This window comes from Passer domesticus, chromosome 3 (genome assembly GCF_036417665.1).
Source record: "Passer domesticus isolate bPasDom1 chromosome 3, bPasDom1.hap1, whole genome shotgun sequence".
Lineage (NCBI taxonomy): Eukaryota > Metazoa > Chordata > Aves > Passeriformes > Passeridae > Passer > Passer domesticus.
This window is the reverse complement of record NC_087476.1, coordinates 110,434,521-110,453,037: the sequence shown is the minus strand read 5'-3', so window position 1 is coordinate 110,453,037 and position 18,517 is coordinate 110,434,521. Positions and strand designations below refer to the sequence as shown.

At 38.7% G+C, this 18,517-nt stretch overlaps 1 protein-coding gene across 8 annotated transcripts in view; it reads left to right on the top strand.

Moving 5' to 3' along the window:
• LCLAT1 (lysocardiolipin acyltransferase 1) overlaps window positions 1-18,517 on the top strand; it is a 117,843-nt gene that overhangs the window by 6,388 nt on the left and 92,938 nt on the right. The window contains exons 1-4 of one of the 8 annotated variants that reach the window (XM_064415106.1): window positions 4,133-4,236; window positions 5,471-5,584; window positions 11,759-11,855; window positions 14,004-14,083. The exons of 1 other annotated variant lie outside the window; for it this stretch is intronic. Coding sequence is in view for 1 of the 7 variants with exons in the window: in XM_064415102.1 (XP_064271172.1) it covers window positions 471-550 (80 nt within the window). In the remaining 6 variants the exon portion in view is untranslated. Of the gene's footprint in view, window positions 1-45; window positions 183-294; window positions 389-425; window positions 551-4,132; window positions 4,237-5,470; window positions 5,585-9,156; window positions 9,308-11,758; window positions 11,856-14,003; window positions 14,084-18,517 lie in introns of those variants that run through there. 6 more of the 8 variants (XM_064415104.1, XM_064415103.1, XM_064415107.1 and 3 more) reach the window with 6 other exon arrangements.

Below are 18,517 nucleotides of genomic sequence, written 5' to 3'. Positions count from 1 at the left end.
GAGCGCTGCCATGGCAACGGCGTGACCGCCGTGACCGGAAGCGAGCGGGGTCAGAGGCCGCGGGAACATGGCGGCGGCCCCGGCGCCCACGGGCGGCGGCGGCGGCGGCGCGGCGGCTCCCTGAGCTCCTCCCGCCGCGGCGCCTCCCGAGCTCCTCCCGCCGCGGCGCTGCCCCGTCCCAGGTGAGGGAGGGGCGGGCGGAGGGGAGGCCGGGCGGCGGTGCTCCGCACCTCCCCTGGCCTCGCCGGCCGTTGTCGCTCGCCGGGCTCTCAGGCGCCTCCCGTTTGTCCCCAGGCATGGTGGCCGCGCTGTAGGACGGCCGGGAGCCGCGGCGATGGAGGAGAGCGCTTGAGCTTGTCTGCGGAGGCGTTCCGTGTGTGTGAGACGTGTACGGTACCCGAAACCTCGGTTTCACTGCTGCTGTTTTTGTTGCACTTGGAGGAATAAATAACCGGAGGCCTGTTGTTATAATGTCATCCTTAGTATCTTTCCTTTTGGGGAACAAACCGAGCGTCTTGTTGGGCTTGTACATACACAGAAGCCAGTCAGGGTTTGTTTTTTTTGTTTTTTTTCCCAGCTGTAATTGTGTGGTTTTCCGTGGTTATTGTGCCTGTTGTCACTTTTCCCGTTAGTACTGGCGTGTGTGCTGCCGTCTGGGCTGGAAGTGCCCTCTGGCAAAGCTAAACTTCGACCTGAATGGCCTCTTGTGCAGGGTGTGCTGCAACAAGGCTCTCGTGGCTTTGCACAACCGGGCTGCTCTCGCACAGCTGTGGCTGCGAGAAGCTGCACGCCAAAAATAAATGCTGGAGTTAAACTGAGTGCCTGGCTTCACACTGGTGCTTGTGTGTACTCACTGAAATACAGTTCTTGGTCACTGGACTTCTTTAATCTCTGCTTTTTTAGTGCGTGGAGTGGGCTACACTAATGGGTGGTGTATTTTACTTACTGGTTGAAGTCATCACCATATCTCATGTGCTTCATAGTAGCTGTGTGTTCTGTCCAAGACACAACCAGCCTCTGCTTTTGGACCATTGGACTTTCCAGTTGTAGATAGAATGGTAGCCTTCTTATGTTTCTCAAGCATGAGCTTCTTCCACTGTAAAACAGAGATTAATAGATGGGTCCCCTCCATCCTGCTTCTTAATTAACAGATGGGGAAACTAGGATTGAAACAAAAGCCAAAATATGTCTTAGATTGAACACAGAAATCTAAAATGAGTTGGTTGACTTTGCAGTCGTGTTTTACAGAGTTAGCTCATAGTCTGAATGCAGAGCTGCAGTGGAAGCTGTGCCTCAGCAGGTCGAGGTGCCCTTTACCAGTGTGGATTCATGGCTTGGTCAGTGTGTGGGCTGCAGCTGAAGAGTGTGGTCTCACTCCTTTCCATGGCTGGCCATGGGTTCTTGTTACTCTCTTTGTAGTGGATTTAGTGGTTGCATGATTTCAGGGACAGTTGATCTAACAGTTTTATGGGGATGGAAGTTATTCCAGTGAGTGCTTGCTCTGATATGAATGAAAGCTGTTTCTCTTTCTGTGCTAATGTAACCCAGCTGCGGGTCAACCATAATATGAAACTGTACCTCACATGAGAAACCAAATCTCAGAGTGGTCATTCAGAAAATCAGAGCTACACCTCAAACTTCTGAAAAGTTTCGGTTTTAAAAAAAGAAAAGTCAGCCATGTGTAGGGAGTGTGTGGTAAGACTGAAGAGAGTATAAGCCTGTGAAGGAACTTTCTCATCTTCCAAGGGTTTTTTCTCCATTCACTGTTTGCCAAAGTGTTTCTGTGCTGAAAGAGGGAAGTCACTTGCAAACCTTTATTTAGACCTCAGAGGCTGGTCCACCATGTGTACTCAGTGAGGTAGAATCTTGAAGGAAAGATAATTTTATACCCTACTGTGAAAACCAGACTGAGATTCCACAGGGAAATCTTGATTCTGGTGTGGTCCAGCTCCTCAGTCTCAGTGAGTTTTGCTTTCATGGCATTGCCCGCTTTCCCCAGAAAAGCAATCTGGAAAGAAGATTGGAAGTGGAATAAGGTGTCATCTTCACACCCCCTGGGCTTTTAGTGGTGTTAGGATTTGCTGGATCACATAACCCTTTCTCCAGCTGCTCATGTGGGAAACTCACGTGTTTCATCTGTTCCTGCAGAGTCTCCGCTCCTTCAGCAGCTATTTTTAGTAAAGCCAGATTTTAAATTCTTAGATTCTTAATCTGAACTGCTGTGGGTGCAAATCCTCTTGTCCTTCTGCTGGCTTTCTACCTGATTCTGTCCAAGAGTTTTCCCCATAGTTTCCTTCTTTTAATTTTTGTTTGGACAGTCTCACGTATGTCTTTACTTTCCTGTCACTTGTCCCATCCTTCAGTGTGCTGCTACCCCTTACTCCTCCCAACTCTGCTTTTCCAAAGCACCTTTTTTTTTAAAATTTTGCTGGCTGCTTCTTCCAGCTTCTTGGGATGTGCAGAGTCTTTGTCTCAATTTATGCTTTCTTCCTAACTCATCATTATTTTCAAATAATTGTGTTTTCCTCTGTCCTTCTTTCCTAATTTCATTCTCCTCCACTTGCAGTCCTGTTCAAGGCTGTCCCTTCCTTTTTCCCTTGTTTCTTCAGGTTGTGGTGCTGGGAACACACAGACATGAGGCACTGAGCTCCACAGTTTGGTTAAATGTATTCTTGGCACTGGCCTGAGGAGAGCTGGCTTGTTTGTGTCGTGTGTGTGTGTGGTGCTTGGTCAGCACTTAGGGCTAAGAGAGGGGGAGATGGAACCTTTGGAGAGTTGAATTTTTGGAATGGGTCCCTGCTGACTGTGAGCAAAAGCTCACAGCTTGATTTTACTATTTGTTGCCTTTGCTTAACAAGTACATTGCTCCTGAAACAATTCTGCATTGTGAGTTGTCCAATTTTTTGCTATAGTAGGGCACAGTGAGATGTGATAGAGCTATAATAGCAGAATTCTTCAAACATACCCAAAATGTCTCTTAATTTTCCTATTTTTTTTCTCTTAGCTGACCTAGTTTACTTGTGAAGGTGACCTTGTTTTGATACAATCAATTTAATTTACCTAATTACATTTGTTTGTATTAGAGTTCTTGTATGCTTAGGAGTTAAAAACTGGGAGAGTCTTTACTTATCAATGCAAAATTAGTAGCTTCACACACTATCCTTTCATGAGTCTGAGGAAATTAATTTGCCTTTAATCTGACAGTAGGCTTAAGGTGGTTTACCCTTGTTATTTCACCTTGCTTTTCCAAGATTTTGCTTGTATGATACTAAAACTCCCCTGACTCTTGAGGAGCTTGTTTCAGGCATCCTTTGGTGTAAAACCTGCTGTTGATGTTATTTTAGGTATCAAGGGAGCAGGTATTACTTTCGTTCCAGTGTTTCTGAAAGATATTTCTTAATCTCAGGTGCTTTTTCATTGAGCTTACAATGGTTTTATTGTTTCTAAGGCATCCAGCATCTCTTAGTGTGGAGGAAATTGATCTCTATTTGCTCTTTTCTTTTGATGGCAGCTCCAGAGGTGCCATGAAGGCTAAATGAAGACTGCCTCATGAGTCTGTATGAAGCAGTTATGTGGATCACCTCACACTGCTGGTAGAAAGAGAATTAATTTTTGCTGAAGAGTTTCTCTGGTCCTTTATAAAATTACTCTTTGAATGACGGTGGTTCTGTGAACCGCTGTGTCCCCAGACATGCTCCTCACAGTTCCTGTGTGTTTTCATATATAAATGACAGATTGTTTTGTACTCCTTTCACCAAATCAGTGAAAGACTGGGCTGTAGTCAGAAGAGTCAAAAGATAACTGAACACTCAGGCTTTCAAAGGAGACCCAAAAATAGAACACAACCAAGCACTAATTTTTCTTTCTAAATCAAAGATAGACAATCAAAGGCAGTGCAGGTACTGACAAGTATGTGCCATCATGATTTTGAAACAAGAATGGAGTTGCTTTGAATTTCTTGCAATCCTGCTAATTGCATCGAACTGTTAATGATTGTTGCAGATCAAGATTTAACTTACTTTTCAAAGTAACTGGAATTTACAATGGTTATACATGAAATGGTCAAGCAGATCTGGGGTGAGCGTGTGATTATGTTTAATTATTGTTTCCTTTTAACTTTTGCATGGTCAAGTATGATAACGATCCCATGAAGATATGAATGTTAATTGTGAAGTAACAGAACATATGTTCTATGACCCTTTGAATCCATTTGAAGACCCTCTCTGGTGTTTGAAGGTAAAAATATTGCTGTCTTGCTACACGTGAGAGCTTGGATGCAATTTGTCCTGATGCAATTTTAACAGGGATAAAAGGGCTGAGGACGCTCTGTTCAGCTTGAGCAGCTCTTGCAGACAGAAGAGCAGAGAGACATTCCAAGCCTCTTTTTTTTTTATTCTCCTCAAAGAAAATTCTTGAAGTAATTAATTCCACATCACTTGGTAATTCTGCTCTTAGATTTCATTATGGTTACTCCTATCTAGTGTTGGTATTGATGTTTAACATTGATTTCCTCAGTCTTCACATAAACAGTCTGCATTTGTTCAGATCGAGTATTAGCATTGTGTTTGAATTCAGAAGATAATTGCATATCTTGCAAATTACCCAATGGCTGTTTCATCTTGAAACATTTAGAAATCCATTTCAGTTTCTCATAATTATAATGTTTTAGTCAGACAGCAATCTAAACTTAGGACTGCACTTTGGCAGTGATATGCTTGTTTTTCTAAAATGAGCACAGTTTTTGTGGTTAAATTTTCCTTTCATTTAAGTATAGATTTTAATCAGTGTAGGCCAAACTTTTCCAACCATCTTTAAAATTAGCTCAAGCCATATTTTAAAAAGTATGTTCTTCTGATAGGATTTAACTTACATAGAAAAATGTATGCAGAAATTAATGTTTTTAAGCTGATTAATGTTTTTGAACTGTTTTTACAATTTGTTTATAGACAGCCTCAAATAGGATACTAGTAGTCTCTCTGTAATAAATACCACTGAAAGCACTTCACGCTGTATTTCTGAAATTTGAAAGGTAGCTGTTCAGAAAGAAACTGTAAATTCCATTCATCAAGCAGCTAAATTACAACATCAAAACACAGTAAAATGCCTCTGTTTTTCCAGACTTCTCTGCAAGCAGTGTGTGAAGTTTTGGAGATTACTGAAGTTTTCATTGGTTGTCTTGTATGTCCTTGGGCAGGGTATGGTTACCATTTTCAGTTGGTGAGTTAAAGCTGTAAACAGATGTATAGCAAGTGTACAGCTCTGGCTGGATGATATTCAGCATTTTATGTATTCCCACGCAGAAGTGGGAAGGAATCTGAATTGCCTCTATCAGGTGACTATTACAACCCTCTGAGTTGCTGCTAAATTTTTGCTTGTTTCACTTACTAGAAAAGTGCTAGAAAAACCCTCAAGTAAAAAGACCCCAAAAACTGTTACCAATCTTGTATCACTGTTTTATACCCAAATGCAGAAAAAAAGGTCTTGGCTTTACTGAGAGTTTTCCAGTTGGCAGAGTGTTCAGAGATCAAGGGAGTCAATCTGTCAGCAGACGTCTCTTCAGATAGACCATTTCTTCTGATCACAGGTAGAGTGAATTCCTTTCCCTAAGTGTGAGCAGAAATGTAAGAGAATGATGAGTCCTCTGGATTTCCATTATGTGGTTTTATATGAGATGTGCTGGTTGGCTTTGATAAACTGTTTCTCCAGTGAAAATAATGTCAAAAAATTCTGTCCTGGTTTGGACATGGAATTGTGCAAAAGCTTATTTGGTTTTTTTAGATGCTTTATTTTATTATTCAGATGCTAGAAGACTAGATCCTTCTGGTTTTTAATACCTATAGTAATCAGGCATTTGTTCAGCTGATCAGTTCTATTTGTTATCAAGATTGTGTTTGTGATCTGCTTGAGTGTAAAGAGCATTGCTTTTGAAAAAGCAGGTAGTACTTTAGCAAGAATAAAAAAGAATAAATTTAATAACGACTGGTAAAGCTTTCCTTTTTTCTTCTAATTGCTGCAGCTTGTGCTATTACCTTTAAGAAACTTACATGATGAAGCACTTTTAATTTCACTCAATGATTTTGTCTTCTAAATGCAACTAACTCTTCCCCAGAATTCCTGTGGTACAGTGGGAATTTCTTAAGCATTCTGTTCACTGAATAGCAGTTACATGTTTTGTCCTCATTGAGAAACAACTTTTAACTCTTCCAATGATAAGCCAGGACACAGCTATGATAAGCCAGGACACAGTGGTGACCACATACTGATCCATGGAAGATAAAACTTTTCAAAGTGAGCCAAGCTGCAAATGGGCTTTCAGGCTATGGTCAGAACTTGGAGCTTGTTTCTGGTTCTGCTGGGTAAAGTTTTGAGATTGTGTATCAGCTGGAGCTGGGGGCCATGTGCTCCAGGGAAGTCAGTGCTTGGTTCTTTAACAAAGCCAAGGAAAACTGCAAAAGATTTCTCAAAGAGCAAAACAAGTAAAAGAAATTTAGTCTCTGTTGGGAACTATTACTTTTTTTTTAACTCTTCACTCATGGAAATCCTCTTTCCTTTAAGAGTCCAACATTTTAGAAAGCCTGAGGTAATACACTCATGCCAAGGTTATCAAGACAACCTGTAGTGTGGTAAGGTAAGGCTAATAAATTCCTTTCAGCCTCCTAAACAGCAGCTTTCTTCTGGTCCTCCCTCTTCAGTGTGAAAACACCACTAATCTGTCAACTTACCTAGTGAATTCCTTTAAAAACAAAACAGTTTTGGAAATTTCTTTTAGGATCTTTTGCTCAGGTCAGTAGATTTGTCCTCAGGACAAGTAAAAATGGTGGGCTGCCAGTGAGCTATTTATGTGTAATTCATCATCAGATAGTGGAATTCCCAGTTAATGTCCTGGGTATTGGCATGCATTTCACATTTGGAAGGGGGGTGTTTGGTTTGTTCAAAACTCTCTTAAATAATTACAGACTGTCTAGGAAGATGGAATGTAGTGTTCTGGTTATGTTTGATCTTTCTAAACTTTCATGATAGACTGTTTGAGGAAAGGATTGGTCTTGCTGCATTTTGTGCTGCCTCCATGACATGGATAGATTTTGCACTGGAGTTTCCTTAAAAAAGTACTCGTGTCTCAATATGATTTACAATAAATGTTTTGCAGACTCATTTATTTCTAACCATTGGAAGTGACAAAGGGTGTGTCTCTCCTAAAATTGTGGCTTTCCTCAGAGAAGTGTGTTCTTTTATTAGGAACATCAGGTTTAAATTTTCTCTTGAATACCAAGTTTGAAATGAAATCCTTACAGTTATCTGCTATTTTGAGCGCTTACATGGGTCTACCATTCATTACGGAATTAATACTTCATTAATTTGTCATAAATTATTCTATCTTGAGATGCCAACTTCCAAAATTTGCTTACGTTTTTATAGAAATTATTATTCTATCTCACAGAATATCTCATTTAGATTATGACAGTGGGTAAAAAAGCTACATGTTTATCTTGTCTGCCACCTTAATAGTTTTTGAAAGACAAATGCTTGCAAAGTTGTCAGAGGTCAAACAGCTATTTTTTTGTGTGTGTTCTAATTACAGCAGGCTATCAAAGGACCTTGAGAGATGACTGGCCTGCAAAATTGAGACAATGGCTCTGTAGTTATGGAAGTATGGAAATTAAGTTTAGACAGAAGCAAATGTGTCTGAAGTGGTCACAACAGGGATATTGCTAAAATGGTTATTGATAGCACAGGAATACATATTCTGTCTAAAGGGAAAAATAGCTGAAATGACATGGGTTTTTTTGAATTAATTTGTTGAAGTAAATAGGCTGGTCTACTGAAGAACAAATATGATGTGTTGCACAGCACTCTTGTGCAGTGGTTCTCTTTGAAAACATACTAATAGCAATTATTTTTAATTGAAAAGAACCTTATGAAAAGTTTAGAGGATTTAGTAAGGTTTTCTTCTTTCAGTCACATGTTAGCTGGGTTTTCTGATGGTCTGCCTTGTCTCTGTGCCTTTGCAGCTTGGCAGACTTTAACCTTCCTGCAACAGAACCAGACCCTGAAATGGCTGTAGGAAATCCTTCCCCTTTTTAAAGGGAAGGTGTAAGTTATTCCTGTGTTGTCTGTGATTCCAAGTTCCTTCAGGTCCTTGTTCATTTTACATGTCATCAGTGGCAAATAGAGGTGCTAAATACAGCTGTTCTTTCTTTTTTAACCTTATGGAAGGCATCCATAAAAATCTTTTAGGTAAGCTGGCACTACACATATTGCCCAAAACTTTGTTATCATGAGCTCTGGGCATGCAGCTTGCTTTCAGAACTGAAGGTAGCATTGCTGTGAGCAGAAAGCTAAAATGAGTTTGCATTCTAGAAAGAAAGATGATATTCCCAGTCTCTGTGATCTCTCACTGTGTATTGAAGTACAAAAGTAGTTGGAAAGGCATATTTAGGACATGGTTTTATGAAGTTTAGAAATATGTAATTTCTTCATAAATACAAAATACGCAAACCTTCAGCTTTAGTGAAACTGTTTGGTAGCTTTGGATTTCAGTGGAAGATACTCTCTCTGAACACAGTATTAACACAGATGATGATAACATTTACTAGAAGTCTCACAAAATGGCATATTGACTAAGAGATGCCCAAAAATGGAAAGTAGTAACTGCAAAACATTGTTGTAAATATAGTTCCACAGGTGGCAGAATATTTTAGAATACAAATTTTCAGCTGTACAGAAAATTATTTAATCTGTTAGGAAAGTAATATTTTAATGAATGCTTATAGCATAACAAGAGGAAAAAGAAATTATCAACAGGTATTTCTTTACATTTATCCAAAGGTTTACAACCTTTATAGGGAGTGTATATTACAAGCTGCAAACCCAATACCTTTGGCCTGAATATCCTGCAAAGATTCCATTTCCTCAGGATTTTTACTTGTGGAACCTTAGTTCTTCTACATCCAGCTGATCCAAGTCTCCCTCTTAAGAACTTGTGTTTTGATGTTATTGTGGAGGAGTGGCCCACCCTTAGGAGCTGCATCTACTTCTGTGAGACCTCAGTATCTGTCCTCCTCCTGAGAAAGATTATGGTGTGCTTTTCTGCTGATTTCAGTGTTCTGAATGATTTTGGAGGGAAGTCATAAGAACTTTCCTTTCTGGTTTGGGAGGTATTTGTTACAGAACTACCAGTCTGTAACAGAACTCCCAGTAAGCTGAACCTTACTGGGATCTGTCAGATTTCACCAGACATGGGATGAGGAGTAGAACATAAAAGAGAAGTTAATGTTGGAGTGGGATCTGGAGAGAAGCAGTGTTGTGGGCAAGTATTTTTCTGTTTTCCAAATGTTAAGCTTCAACCACATTAATAATATTTCTGCAAAAATATTACTCGGCTAATTTAAAGCAAAACTCTAGAACTCTTATATCCCACGTGGCATGAAACATTCCTGTTTTGTTTTTTTTTCTTGGTGTATTAACTTCTTACACAGAAAGGAAATGAATTTTAGAAAGAATGTTGCACACAAACCATTTGAGACATTCTCTGTTAAGGAAATACCATCTGTCAAGAAAGATGCAGCCAATGTTGAGTTATAGTAAAAACATTGTAAAGGAAACATTTTGCAAGGAAAAGTGGTTTAATTAAAACATTTTAACTGTTTTGCTCTGGAAAAAGCTTAAGAAATTTCTATATAAGCATTCTAAATGCAATCATAATAAAAGCTCAATTAATTTTTTTAGAAGGAAGTTAGCTTGGATAAGTTGTTCCTTAATGTAGAATAAAGAAATTTTCTGACTATAATGTAACTAGTAGGGAAAAAAGAAAAAGGAAAGTCTTAGAATCATTATTTTATTACCTTCAAATTCTATAGTTTGATTGATTTAATTGATTTTTTCTTGATGGACAGAATTTATTTCAAAAGGAAAATAGGTTACATTTTAGGGTTTTCATATTAATGTTTTTATTTGAAAATCAGTTTTTTTTATGAGCATTTAATAGCACTAGAAGACATTATTTTGCTTCTGTGGAGGAAAAGTGAAGTACTCATAAAAAGGTACCTGGATTAAGAATGAGAACCATTAAATATGATAGGATTTGCTCTTTCTTTAACTCAGTCAAGCCAGCCTGCTGATTTAAGGAATTGTACATTGACTATACAGATTTACTCTAATGGCTTGAAATAAAAACTTCTGCTTTAATTAATACTTTGCTCTTTCATCTAATAACCTGTTGGTGTTATCAGACCTACCCTGAAATATAGCAAATACAGAAACAGTTATGTCTGATTCCTTTCTAGCTCAAATGGTTTGTTTTTTTTTTCCTGTTTTTTTTTTTGTTTGTTTGTTTGGTTGGTTTTTTTTTTGTTTTGTTTTGGTTTTGTTTTGTTTTTTAATATAGTTAAGGGATTTGAAGGGAATGCTTGGAAGTTATGGGTTTTGGCCAACTTAAATACTCAGGTTTTGATTTTTAGGAAAGCATACTTATTGTACCTGGGAATGTTGGGTCTTCCTCTGTATAAGACATCCTACCTTGTCACTGGAGTGTTTCCTTTCTTCCTTGAAAATAATAAAATGACATTTCTTAAGTTACGTGATTGCTATTAGAGATAAGCAGCTGTTATTCTCCCAGATTCTCTTCACAGTAGGCTCATGATCTTAGACTTCATTAAAATACCAACAGAAACATAAGTGACAAGTGATATATGGGCTAAGTTTTTTAATGTCACCCACATCTCCTTATTTGAACTGACAGGATGTATTTCCATTAACACATTATCTTTTTTCCCCCTTAAAAAACTTGCTGTTTACCATGGCTTGTATTTTAGGAACACCTTAGATTTAAAGAATGTGGTTTGTAGAACCCATTTTACTTGTTTCATATACTTGATGTTGTATCCTGAACTGAATAAAAGATTGGAGATGATCATCTGAAGGTTTCTATACTTAAATGCCACTGAAGACCTGGATTTTGCTTTTTGCTTAAGAAGCAAGATATGTAACATTATTAACAGTAACCACTTGTGATCCTTGTATTTGAATAGTAAGGTTCCAAATTGGACATCTATAAAAGAATGCAAAGCTTTCACAGCTGCTACTGTAGCTGATAACAACTGTGAATTGTGCTTGTGACAAATATTCTGAAAAAAAATTAGTCTGGAAACATTCCAGATTAAGCAGACACAATTCATATGCTGTGTGCTGAGCCTTGAGTTATAAAAATATAAATAGGATCTTTTGTGAAAATAAATTACTGAAATGCAGCACTTTCATATAGCAGTATAATAAACTTAAGATGGAAGAAAAAGAGGAAAAAAAGAAGATTTTGCCCTAGAATTTTAATATGTGAGCACTCTACTATGGGAAGGGGAAAAAGAAATACAAAGTAATTTCTCCTTCTTCACCCTGTGGTCAAGGCCTGTGCATTAGATAAGGTGGAGTTCCTGTGTGAAAGAACAAACCAGCCAGGGAGCAACAGCCTTAAATCGGCTGCTTTATAATTTCTCTGTTTCATTGTGCAGCTTCAGTATCCCAAATGTTTTTTTTTGAGTGGTGCTGAATCCCCTGATCTCCACTGTGAATGTAGCAAACTGTACTTACTGACGATGACCCCTTGCTAAATGTCATCTTTTCCCTCCTGTAAATTCTGATGTTGCTGTATCTGACCAGAACACTTTTTGGGCCAAAACTAATCATTAGGTGTTAGATTATGTGTTAGAATCACTTCATCTGTAGTCTGAGACTGTGATTTCATGGCACTCTGTTTTTATTGTAGGCAAATGATAGACACCTGAGATCAGTGCTGACTCCACAGAGAGGTCACTGGATTGAATTCCTGAATATAGGATCAAGAGCACCAGAAGAAGAAATCTGTCAGTATTCCAAGTTATTTCTACAAAGCCATTTACAATTGCAAATGGTCCTGCAGTTTGACTGAATTCTACTTTATGCCTCTCACTTAAATCTTTCTATGGTCCATAGTGAAGCAGTTCCTTGTCTATTTACATGTGCATGATTGACCCCAGAGGTTATTGTCCCAAGAAGTAGGAGGAAAATAGCCTGTTCTAACTTGTCAATTCACAATTTTCCTCACAGTAACTTGTGAAAATTGTATTGGCCATCCAGGACCACTTCTTCTAGTTTCAGGCTTGTAGCTCTGCAGTCAAGGTGGAGGATGGTGATTGGGATGCCTTTCTCCCAAGGAATTAATACTGAACCTCTGTGCTTTGACTTTTACTGTCTAATTGGTGATAGACAGCTTTCTCTAATCTTGGTTGGCTTTCACAGTGAATTTCAGCCTCCTAAAAATGTACTTGAAGTTATTTGATGTAAATGTACCTCAGTCTTCTATGATATTTAGAATGAGACAAAGCTGACTCGATGAACTGGCAGACGTCTTTGCAGTTCATAACTTGGAGAGATGCATTTTGAATGAGGTGTGAAGTTTGGAGTTTTAGATTTATCATACTTTACCTTATTTGGGAATCAATTCAGTCTTTTTCAGCTTTTAATGGAGGGCACAGTGATTGCCCTTATTGGTTCATCTGATAACAAATTACAATTAATGCCTTGAATTCCCTGCTAGTGGTAAAAAAACCAATATACCTCTATGCACCAAGTAAACTTTGATGGGAAAAAGTGCAACCATTTCTAAGTATATTTTTGTTATGTGGTCTGCATAATAGAAAGTGACTAAACTATGCTATCAAAATGTGTAACAGCTTTACAGAAATTGCAGGTTGTAGATGTTATTTTATAGGGTATCTTGCAGCTGACTTGAGGTGGTTCGTAATATGTAGAAAAACCTACTTTGAGCTTAAAAGAATCAGTTATGGTATCTCTTAATGTAGTTTCCCATTTGTATGTTTGATATCTCTATCTGACAGTATGGAAGCTAGAGATAGAAAGTTATAAAGAGAAATTATTTGACTAGATAAAGTGTTATGGGAGAGTTCATATTGAGTCCCATTAGCTATGTTGTGTTGAACTGCAGCCAGACATTTTGAAATACTTTAAATCCCTTACGTTCCTGAACAACCGGAGGAGAATCCTGTTCTAATATTCCATCTAAAAGGGATTATTATTTATTTTTGTTGTAGTTCGGTCTAAGAATTTCAGTGAAGTATCAGGAAATTATTATATTTTTCCTTACTGACTCATGCAGTCAAACCTGATTTGAAGCTTGGAGTCTGTTACCAGTAAAAAATACTTCTAAATATGCTGTTAGAGGTTTTAGATCAGTTTCAATTTTGTATTTTCCATAATGTACGTAAAATCCCATTTCTTGCTTGCTCTGTTGCCATTAATCTCTTTCTTCTTTGCTACAGTGTTAGTTATTAAAAATTCTGACATCCTAAGAAATGCTCATCACATAACATCTCATTTTCTTTGTCTGTTACATTCCTTTTTCATAGTGCAGATTACTGTAAATTGCTCTGGAAGCACTATGAAAGAATAATGGCTTAACATAAATAAGTATAAAGGAACTTGCAGTTGTTGCTCATGTCTTCTAGTCTGCCTAGGTATTTGGTCCTCTTATCAAAATGTGGAGGGAGAAAAGTTGGAGGATTGCTAAGCTTTTTTTTAAATATATTTACAGTTTCCTAAAGTAATTTGAACTATTTTGATAGACATAGAGCTGCTAGTTTATTCTCTCAGCCTTGCAATATTTCACAACAACAGTATCAGCTTTATTATTTGCTTCATGAAGCTTAAACTGTTTGAAAGGAAGCTGAGGACTGGTGAATTTTTAAGTGACTTTATAGTCTCCCTAATTTTGCAGCTAGCAGGGAGATATTTTCAGACAGAATTTAGTTTCCTGAAAGCTGGCCTTAATTGTTCTGCTCTGAGTTAAGACCAGGACCAAAGCTATTATTGTAGTGACTAAAGCAGAAACCCCTTCAATAGAGAATTTGGAGGGCTCTTTGCCTTCTTGTAAAACCCTGTGCAGCAGCTTAGGTGAAACTTTTAACCCTTCAGGCTTAACTTCCCAGCTTATCAGGATATCCTATTTCTTCCAGAAATGTTTAGGATCGAGTCCCTGCACAGACACATACTGGATATACAGGAGAGAGTTCAGTGAAGAGCAGTGAAGAAAATGGTGAGGGGACTGGAGCATCTCTGACATGTGAAGAGCTCGGGCTGTTCAGCCTGGAGGAGAAGAGGTTTGGGGAGGGACATGTTATCAGTGTGTGCAAGTGCCTGAAGGGAGGATGCAGAGAGGATGGAACAAGGCTCTTCTCAGTGGTGCCCAGTGACAGGACCAGAGGCAGGGGGCACAAACAGCGACACATCAGAAAACACCTTTTTTTGACTGGGAGGGTCAATGAGCACCAGCACAGGTTGCCCAATGTGGTTATGGAGTCTCCCTCGGGTATTCATCAGCTCACTGGTTGCAGTTGGTCCTGCTTGAGCAGGATAGGACCAGAAGACCTCCAGAGGATCCCTTCTCAGCCATTCTGTGTGGATCTGTTGTCTGTAGGGTTTGTGTCTGTATGGGCTTGAGATGACTCATGGATGATTCTCTTTAAAAGAAAAAGATGTCTTATTAACTCCTGTAAAATTCTCACAGGAAATAACTACTTAGCTTTAAGTAAGCTGCAGAATAAGGGTTGTTATTTAGGAAACAAATTTCCTTTCCACTTCTAAGTCTAGGGAATCATGTGAATTGAAAATAGAAGTTGTAGTTTTAGCTGTTGTTAGAGCAACTTAAATGTACATTTTAACTAAGCCACCCTAGGAAAATAATACTCTTTCCTGAGGAGGAGAAGGACAGAGGCACTTGCTATGTAGTCTTGCTGTAGGTTGTTTCTCCTGTTGTGTTAATGGTCTTGCCCTGTAAGAAAGGAAAGAAGCACTTTAAAACATAGGAAAAAGTGGTTGTTGAGCCACAAAAAAAAAGTTTCAAGAGTGGTATTAATGCTATTCACAATCTCTCTCATTCTTGATTTTTGCTTTGATTTTGATAGTGGCAGTTTAAAGAAAATTAATTGAAAACCATGGTTTTCCTTAAGGTAATGGAAATCTGCTTGTCGTTTTTGTCATGCTTCCATTTTGAAAATGCTGGTTTGTTTTCATAACTCTAAATTCAGTGACTTCAAAACGTGCCTGTACATTTTAATTGGCCTTCTTAACACATGCTTTGTTGTTAAATGAAACATTTTTATTGGCACAAAGATATTTGCCCCACCTATTTTCATTTGCTAGTGGTGGGAATGGTAACATTAAAGGCTGTTTAAAATATATGAAGGGAGTTCTGGGGTCATTCCCCACCTGTTGTTTATTTTGGTTTATGCAAGAACAGTCAAAAGTAATCATGTTGGTGAAGCTCTGTCATTTAAGTAGTGCTTTTGGAGACTCATAATTTACACATCAACAGGTTTGGCTTCTTCAAGCAAAACTTGGGACTTTTATGTTAGTGAACAGTGAATGTTGGCAAGAAAGGTCACAGCTTTAAAGTAACCTAAAGTACATTGTACTGTGTTATGGAACAAAAGACAGTAAATACAGAAAGTCTTTGATTAACTTCTCCTTTTCAAAGTGTCTTGACCTTTATTGAGTTCCTCTAGCTGACATTTTTAGAAGACTTTTAGTATTCCTTTCATTATAAAGGGTTTATTTGTGTATTTGCTCCCACATATTTCATTGTCATCTTCTCTGCCATTTGACTTTCTTTAGTTACAATGCCATCTACATTTCATATCAGGATAGTTTCTGTGGTAGTGAAATGATGTAGTCCTTTTTTTGTACAAAATTCTAGAAATGCGTTTCTGTGATTAGATGGTATCTTGGTACACAAAATAAATAGAAAGCAAAATTGAGTGAAAACAAAAAAAATTACCGAAGCTAAAAGCACCTAGGAAAACATTTGAAAGACAGCATAATATATTCATGTTAGGGGTAAGTCATATAGGATTCACATCACGTATCTTTCTATTTTTAGTTTTAAAATTATTAGTTGCCATTTCTATTTAAAGATAATGACATATTTAGTCAGACTTAATGCAAGTGAATCATAGTATTGCATTATTATTGTATTAAACAGTGATTGTTGGTTGTGTTTCTTATACTCCTTATATTTTGGAGGGCAAAAATAACTTCTCAGTGCTCTGGAAGTTGCTCAGACATTTCAGTCTGGGGTGGTGATGAATAAATTATACTCTAAATAAGGCAGGCAACAGGAATTCATATTTTTGTTTTCTTCAACCAGCCTTCTCCAGCTGGCCCCTTTCCTTCTCTTTACCCCCTGTGGTTTTAGCCATGTAGGCTGGATAAGATTACAGATACTTTTTTTACAAGCAGTCACTGCAGACTTGGTCTTTTTACATGACTGTTTGTGGTGGTTCTCCTGTCTGAGCTGGTGGCTCCCAGCTGTTCTTTAAAGGGTGTGCCAGGGATGCCTTTTAGTATGGTTGTGTCCTTCCTTTGCCCAGTTCCACTCCTGGGGTTGCTGCAGGAGAATGAGAACTTCCTCCAACAGTTAAATGTTGATTAAATCATCGTAGTTGGCACCTTGGACAGCTGGACAGCCCAACCAGACCTCCCTGGTTTGGAGAGGCAGCTTCTCAAGAGCATCCCTTGCTCTCTAATAACTGAACAAATCCCAGATGTAAGATTTAATCTTCTCCTTACAACTTTCTTCCTCTGTAATACTGTGCTCCCTGAAGCCTTGAAGCTGTTTTACACACTCTGAGCCACCATTCACAGCTAACAATGCCTCCTAGTAAGATATAGCATGAAATGGGAACTTTTTCTTAGAACAAGATACATTTAGCATTTAGACTTTATTTTAAAGTCACAGGATTTTAAGTGTGGGGCTTCTGACTGATTTCCTACTACTGGTAGCTGAGTGAACCCGAGGGTGTGATTTGTACCTTTGTTGCTTGAATGGGCAGGTTGTCTGGCTGCTGTCAGTCCTTTTCCTTCATGAATTTGGGTACTCAGCAAGAGTGAAGAAGGCTTAAAATTGCTTGCAGAACAAAAGGATTAGGTCTTTTTATATAGAAGACGAGAACAGTTTACTAATGAATGAGTAGTAGTGAGAAGAATGTAAGCCTGAGTATTTTATGGCATAAGATAAATGTTACCAGAGGCTAAGAATAAACTCACCATCTCTGTCTTCTGCAGGCTTTCTTCCTGCATGTTCTTATCGAGGTGTCTGACAAGACACTGTCAGACAGGACTAGCCAGCACTGCTGCTGATTGTTTGGCAGTTTCTGTGGTTTTTCCACTGGTCATTTCTTTGAACATCATACAAGATAACAAAGTTTCCTAGGTCAAGACACTGGAAATATTAATTCTCCGTAAATGTTGTTCTGTTCAGCACAAGTCAGATCTGAGTTTATAGAATACTTTCTTTCTTCAGCCTCAGCAGTTTTCCAGTTTTCTGAGGGCAAGCAGCCCAGCAAACACTCCTTCAGACAATTCCTCATCTTTCTCCTTTTTCCAGAATGAAAATCCAAAAATCTTGGCAATGGGGGCCAAAATAACAAAAGAAAAGTGGGTGTTGCCACTTCTTGCCAAGTTTTTTGTAAATGTTTCTCTCCTTCCCTGTCCCAGCATAACAGCAAAACTTCCCCAAAAATCCACAAAATAAACCAGCCTGTTTTTCAACCTCTGCTCTAATTCAGAATAGATGCCATAAGGAAAATGCTAGAGAACAAGTGCTGTAAAGGATATATGGTTTATCTGACTGTTAAGGTTTTATTCCTCACCAGTTAAGGTTGCAGAAAACTCTAGGGCATCTGGTAGGTCCTTGATGATGCTCTGGTGTTACTCCTGTTTCTAGGGTATCCATTGGGTTGCTTTTCTTTTACTTGGTTGCAAGGAATCTTAACTGGGGCATGAGTTGATTGATCTGTAGTTAAGGGCAGGCAGGAGTGAAATGCTGTTTTAAAGAAATGGAAAATATGGGGTCACAAGCTCCAGAGAGTGATTCTAGGCTAGGTGTTCTCTCCTGCTTGCTTGCTTTTCCTCCAGCGTCAGTGAAATGATTAGAAATAGTAGGGAAGGGAGGGGGCATGGAGAGGCAGTGAGATCCAGGAATTAGTGTTAAGCAGGCCAGAGGTGGGATTAGAAACCAAAGCTGTGCTGGTAGAATGAGTTCATGCAACTGAGGGGGCAAAGAGCACTGCTGGATCAGAACTTAAGACCAAAGGGCAGCAGGAGGGACAGGAAGCAGGTTCTTAGAGCAATAATCAAGATGTTATCTGTAGCTACAGAATAAACTCTATTTCGCTTTCTTCTGTACCAGAAGTTTGTGGCAACCTCCACTGATGGAGTTCACAAGGTCAGCTCTGGCTCGTGTTATGCTGGTGGCTGGCTGCAGCATTTGTCTTGAGTCACATGTGCTGCTTTTTCTACAGGTTATTCTTATTTTAATTGAAATTCTTGCAGCTACAATAAATTTACTGTAGGAGAGCTTTAAGAGGTTTTTTTTTCCCCCCAGAGGTGTTTTTTATTAACAAACCATTGAACTTAAATGTGTTCATACGTGTGATAAGAAAGAATAATTTTTTCGCCGGTAGCTTTACTA